The sequence below is a fragment of the Musca vetustissima genome, unplaced genomic scaffold (assembly GCF_032173495.1).
Source record: "Musca vetustissima isolate MV318-11 ecotype Yass unplaced genomic scaffold, APGP_CSIRO_Mvet_v1 utg17141, whole genome shotgun sequence".
Lineage (NCBI taxonomy): Eukaryota > Metazoa > Arthropoda > Insecta > Diptera > Muscidae > Musca > Musca vetustissima.
Genome location: NW_026873712.1, coordinates 26,433 through 33,232, shown reverse-complemented (window position 1 = coordinate 33,232; position 6,800 = coordinate 26,433). Strand labels below are relative to the sequence as shown.

The window sequence follows — 6,800 nt, the reverse complement described above, 5'->3', positions numbered from 1 at the left end:
CATTATGACGAAGTAATTTCCTCCTGTACAACGTCAATTAACGCACTAAAAATGATCAACAACAACAAACACGGCCTGCTCCCCAATATTTCAATTAATCTAGCAAAATCACTAGTTTTTTCTAAAACTGAATATTGCATTTCATCAATGGCCCATATGCCTGCATATCTAAATAAGAAACTCACCACCTTTCAGAATCAATTATTAAGAAGGAATCTTGGCCTAACACCATCTACTCCTACACACACAATTTATGCCTTAGCACTTATGTTGCCACCCGAGCAACGAAGTCAATACTTAACTGCAAAAGAATTAATAAAATTTAAATGTCACAATCCACAACTGTACAACAGTATAACCAGAAACTCCACAAACAAAACGAGCTTGGGACTAATTTACACCAAATTTAAACATATTTTTGATGAAATTGTGGTCAACAAAGCCGAACATCCCAGGAAAAATATCACCTATTTTATGAATTTATTCAATTCTTCCAAAAACGCACAACCCAATGAATACTTTAGAGCAATTTTGCAAGAAAAACTTCAAAATCTAATAAGCACAGGTCATTCCATTTGGGCAACAGACGCTTCTGTTTCTATAAATGAGACCGGATGTGCAGTGTGCAATATCACCAAGGACCAAAATTTTCTGTTTAAAATATCAAGAAAAATGTCATCCCTGATGGGTGAATTACATGCAATAAACAAAGCGATTGATATAATGATTGAAGACAACATCAATAAGGCAACCATACTAACTGACAGCAAGAATGCGTGTCAAATTCTCAAAAACAATACGGTACAAAACTACCTAGCCAATGATATCATCAAAAAGGTCAACAATAGTAAAATATCTCTACTCACTTTTATTTGGACTCCTTCACACATTGGTATCCCTGCTAATGAAAGGGCAGACTTCTTTGCAAAATACGCAGCTCAAGTCGGGGCATCCATAACCACTAAGCTGGCAATAAAGGATGGCTATTCATTAGTTTATCAACACCTATGGAGAGAATGGAATGAAAATTACAAAAATATCATCACAAGAAAAGGCACATACTTCTCCCAATTTTTTCCTGAACCGCCAACTCGTCACTGGTTTTATGGCACTAACCTCACTCCTGGTAACATAAAACTCATTAATCGTCTTTTCACAGGACACACCTATGGCAAAACTTACCTGTTTTTAATAAAGGCTGAAAATTCCAACATATGCGAAATCTGCAATATACCAAACACCGACAATCACCAAATCTTTGTATGTCCTAAATACAACAGTGAGCGGTTAAATTACAATTTTTTCACGATTTTCTCGGACTTACCAGCGATTCTCAAAACCTTCTCCAGCGAACACTTTAATGAATTGTGCCAATTCATTAAGAAAAACAACATACAACTATAATACGCACACACCACTAGAAGAAAATACCAAAAAAAGGAACTAACAATCGATAACCGATAACTTAGCAACTGGTACATGAATACTTCGGGTATCGGGTACCAACTACTTCTTGACGGAGAAATCAACTGTCGAGTCCAAAAAAAAAAAAAAAAAAAAAAAAAAATCTAAAAGCACTTTTACATTTTAAAGTAACCAGCTCACATGTCAAACTTTTCACTACACTTTTATTATTTCATTAAGTAAGTATTTTAATTAATTTTATTTATATTAATTATTTATTATTTTTATTGTGTTGTATTTATTTTTATTTTTTATGAAACTTCTAAAATAAAATTATGAATATGTATAGAATAAAAATTAGTAATATAAAATAAAAATAAAATATATGAAAACAATAACAATTTTGTTAATTTAAGAAAATGACAAGCTATACAAGTAAGAAAAAATAAGATGTATGAAAAACTAAACATGTTTAGATGCCAGAAAGTAAAACAAAATTAAAAAAAATATATAACATGTAAAAAGAAAAAAATATTAAAAATAAAAATTACTGTAAATTTTGAACAAATTATATATAACAAAAATAAATAAATAATGCCAAATAAAAAATGAATAAATTATAAATAATGAAAATAAAAGTTTAACGAAAACAAAAAAAACACAATGTTGCATTTTTATTTTCAAATTGTTGGCAGTTTTTTAGAGGACTTCAAAAAAGTACCTATTTTTTTTTTTAAATTATATATAAAACCGAATTTCCTATGGGGTTTGAATAAATAATAAATCACATATTTCGTTGTTTTTTGAATCGCCCTTGGCTCTTTGGGCTAGATTCTTGTATATGAAATAAATTGAATTTAAATTGAAATAATTTAAATTGTCATTTCCGTTTAGATTTACGGAATTTGATTCGATCTTAAATGCCAATTTAATAACGTATACGTCAAATACCTTGTGGATCTTCGGATCCTCGTGGACCGTGGATCGGAGTAATGCCCTTAAATTAATAAACTACAATGGGAAAAAAGAGTAAAAAGAATAAAGTTAGGGTGCAGGGAGTTAATAACGCAGTACCGGCGGCAATCGTTGGTGTGATCACATGCCACTTGGCGTCGAGATCAAGCGATTGTGATCCGGCTGTTCTATGTGTGGATGCTTTGGCACTTTATGTGTCACAAGCGCATCAATTTCAAACCCGAACCGGCAATTATACTGGCAAACGAGCAAGTCAAGACTAATGGAAATCATTCTCTGACTGCCAGGACTGTAGTTCTGGGAGGGGACGAACTACACGGGACCCTTAACGCTATCCGCGATAGTTTAGAGGAGAAGATCAGGGAAATCTTCGACCAGTTAGACAGACTTGTACCGGAAGAGCAATGTGGGGATACGCTTCCGGAGGAACTGCTACTAAATCTCACCCTGACTGATGATGAGCTGGACACCACGGTGATCCCGGCCAAGTCTACACAACGGGATTGTTGTAGCCTAAACTAAGGAAGCGTAGACCTTGTTGACCCACCGACTTCAAGTCTGACTCAAACAGGTCCTGTGTCGGCACTTGCCGACAATAAACTTCAGAGGCAATCTGCGACGGAGTCGATGTCCGTCGATGGGAAATCTATCTAGACCCCAGCAACGGACAGCGACTCAAAGTTTGGAAATACCCGAGAAGTATCTGATGCTGTTTCGTATCTTTGCAAATTCGTGGGCGAGACGCGAATTTGCTTTCGGAAAGGGAGGTTCACCTCATCAAGGGCATGATGAGATTCGTAAATAAGTTCGAAAGAATCTATCCGCACGCTTTCCATCGTGAGCTCCAGATGGAGAGGATCTCCCTCACTAACTGCTCGATCAAAAATCTCCAAGGAGACCACTGAATCGAGTGAAGTAGTGGAATCGGCGACACAAAATTTCATCCATAAGGGTGATCAACGTGGGGAGGGCTCTGTCTCAAAGCCCGATTCTACGCCTAGCGACAAAGGTGAAGTGGTTGCTGCTAAAGCTTTGAGTGGATCCACCAGTGGTCGGAATAGAAAGAAGGGCAAGTCCGCAAGGAACCATCGTCTCCTGAGAGAGCAAATACCGCCCCGCAAATCTTCAAGGCGAAGATTGAAGATTTTTTACACAAATTCTAAAAATTTCTTTTTTTTTAATCCTCACCTTGATTTTTTCAATTCACGCCCTACAAGTTTTTTAGCCACACATTGATTTTTTTTTATACCAAGCCTTGTTTATCTATTTTTTTAAAAAAAATATTAAAAAAAAAAAAATTCTTCAAGACATAGATTTTTTTGAAATTTTTTTTTTAAGGCAAATATAACCAAATTTATTTTTTTTTTTTTTTTTTTTTTTTTTGGCGTAAATTTTTTTTAAATTTATCATTTTAAAGCGTAGATATATTAAAATTGATTTTACAATTTAAAAAATTTACGCCTAGAAAAAAAATTTTTTTTTTAATTTTTTTGATATAAAATAATTTTAAAATATCCAGGCCTTGAAAAGATAATTTCATATCAAATTGCAATAATATTCACTTTATTTAAACAAATTAAATTGATCTTAAAAATATACAATTTCTCAATTTACAAAAATAAAAAACGTCAGAAAATAATTAATATATAAAATATAAAGGCATATAATTTAGGTCAATGTTGGTTTCCATCAAGTCCGTGGAGGTAAAAAGAAATCTTTGCGTAATGTTGAACTCATTATGGGTAACATATATTCATTTTCATCACGTCTTTTGGCCACATCCGCGTTCACATTTGTTAAAATGTCCAACATGTGTTTGCTAAAAAAACGGAAAGAAAAAAAAAACATAATTTTTATAAAAAACAGTCGGTTTCCGAACTGAAAGTATTAACTAATTTTTAATTTTATAATAAAGGGAAATTTTTTATGGTAGTAAAAAATTGCACATTCTTGTAAGTTGTGGAACAGATATAAAGTATATATTGAGCAGATTTTAATATACTCAGATTATTGATCTCCAAAACTTCAAAAAAATTGTACCCACCGTGCACACCATTTAGCGGTTAGATTACACAATGACTCTATAAACCAACTTCCCGTTATTGTGTGGCGTATGGCCTCCGTACCAGGTATGGAAGACATGGCTGTCAACATATCAGCATAGGCATCGGGATGAGGATTTTGTTCCGAATTTGATATGCTCTAGAAAATTACAAAAACATACATTATAATTAGGGATAACACTCTTCCTTCTCCCAGACTTACCGTATCCACGGGAGCTATATTCTTTTGACACGCTTGTATTATTAACAACTTTGGTTTCCCTTTCAGCGTTTCGTCGGCCATTATTGCCTTAATGTAATTTATACTAACCGGTACACTATTACAACCATAGACCACACCTTCCATGCCATGTGTTAGTATACAGACAATTAAGGAATCTCGTATAAGGGATCTCTTTACCGTATCACGTATGGTGTTTAACATTTCATCATGGGTTAGATTATTGCACACCACCGGTGTATAGCCAAATGATGAAAAAAGCTCTTGCAGTTTATCACGATCAACATCCGTTCCGGCACGATGTTTTCTAAAGGGGATTTTGGGCAGAAGATCCTAAAAATGAAAAAAAACTCATTATTTTTTTCGAAAATTTAAAAAATGAAGACAGAAATTTTACCTTCACTTCCGGATTGGTATCCCGATAGAATTCACTTTGATTGATAATCAAAACAAATCCAGCCCGGTTTTTACGTATGACATAACGTTCGGTATGATCAAATTCGGCATGAATGTCCGCCGTTACAGCATCACCACCACCATTTGCCTGTGGCAAAACTGCTTGTTGTGGTTGTTGTTCTGCCGAAATCATATCAAGCGAATCCATTACAGCACCCGAATCCTGATTAGAATCAGTATCTTGGCGACCACCATTTGACACATTAGCAGTTGTTGTTACAGATGTCGCCACGAATTTCCTGTTTGAATCACTTGCCACCGCATTAGCCATCCTCCGGCCCGTATTATGATTAATTGTCTCAACCAAAATGGTTTTCATCGTTTCCAAATCATTAACTTTAAAATAGCCAATTAAATTCAATACATCTGCTCCCTGCAAACTATCATTGCCAATGGCAATGACATCACGTGTTATCCAAAACAATAGAAACACCTCCAAATAGCTATAATCGTAGAAACGTAAACTTTGTGCTTCGTGTCGTAAATACATTTCATTGATTTTCATTACCATTCGACCGGCCTGGGCAATGGACAGACGTTCGCAAATCTTATAGAGGGCCTTTAGCAACGGATGTATGTGTACACTTATTTCGGGTAAATGTGGCAGATAGATATCACGCAGTTCCTTCCAAACGAACCCTAATTTTCGTAATACCTTTTTTGCTCGAATAATTGCCAGCGCCTCAATAATGCTCATTTGCCAGGTATGTGTATTAATAGTGGCATATTTACGTAGTATATCACTGTTGGCCACCTCCCGCCCATTACCTCTCGGTGGATTTTGTTGGAGTACAATCAGTTTTTGTAGGATATATTCGGAAGTGGTTTTTTCCCGACCATAAAGCAGAAATCCCAATGATACCTTGTGGGGGAAACAAAAACAGTAACAATGTTTGAATTAGTCATGATCAGATTGGAACGACGGGGGGAGTGGCTTACTTACCAATTCATAGAAACACAAATCACGCTCCACATATTGCAGATCCTCAATGTCTATGTCATTGATGCGATCCATTAAGTTTCGACGATGATAGGCCATTCTGAAAATGCCTCGTGTTTCACGGGGAATCACCACAAACCACTAAAGAAATGCAACAAACAATCAACAGCCTTTCTCCTCACACCAAAAATACAAAATAAACACAATGGTATATCAATCAGCTGTTTGGGCAGGCCATCATCAAAACGTTCAATTTCTCGTATTCATTCCCTATAAATGAACTAGTTCATTGATGTTCCATCATTTCCATTATGGGAATGTGATCTGGGGGCGTTTGAATCACAACAATGATATATCAATCAGCTGTTAAGGCAGACCATAACCAAAATCGTTCGATTTGTCATATTCATTTCTAAAATGAACCAGTTTATTGTCTGGGAAGGGTATTTAAACGATATTGTATGCTAAAACGGCCTATGCGCGTTTAGACTGCTAAATCCACTCAATTTCAAATGTCAACACCATAACGTATATGACAAATAGCAGTACATTTACATTGTACTGGATTTATATGAACAATTCTATTACATAAACGTCATAGAGGATGTTGAACCGACAAATATGGAGATATGCAATCGAGTAAAATTCGTTGCCGAAACGAATTTTAAAACTTACTTAAAGGCGCGTATATCGTTTTAATTGCTAAATTCAGCTAGAATTACCTCGATTTACCATACAAAAT

The 6,800-nt window shown here is 35.2% G+C and overlaps 1 protein-coding gene across 1 annotated transcript; it reads right to left on the bottom strand.

The window, feature by feature from the left end:
* Positions 1–4,067: 4,067 nt before the first annotated feature.
* On the bottom strand, positions 4,068–6,157 carry LOC133327596 (caspase-8-like). The gene is made up of 5 exons (XM_061536114.1): positions 6,062–6,157; positions 5,060–5,980; positions 4,654–4,995; positions 4,424–4,581; positions 4,068–4,198 (listed from the first exon to the last, which is right to left on the bottom strand). The coding sequence occupies exons 1-5, from the start codon at positions 6,155–6,157 to the stop codon at positions 4,069–4,071; spliced, it is 1,647 nt and encodes a 548-aa protein (XP_061392098.1). The 3' UTR covers position 4,068.
* Positions 6,158–6,800: the final 643 nt, after the last annotated feature.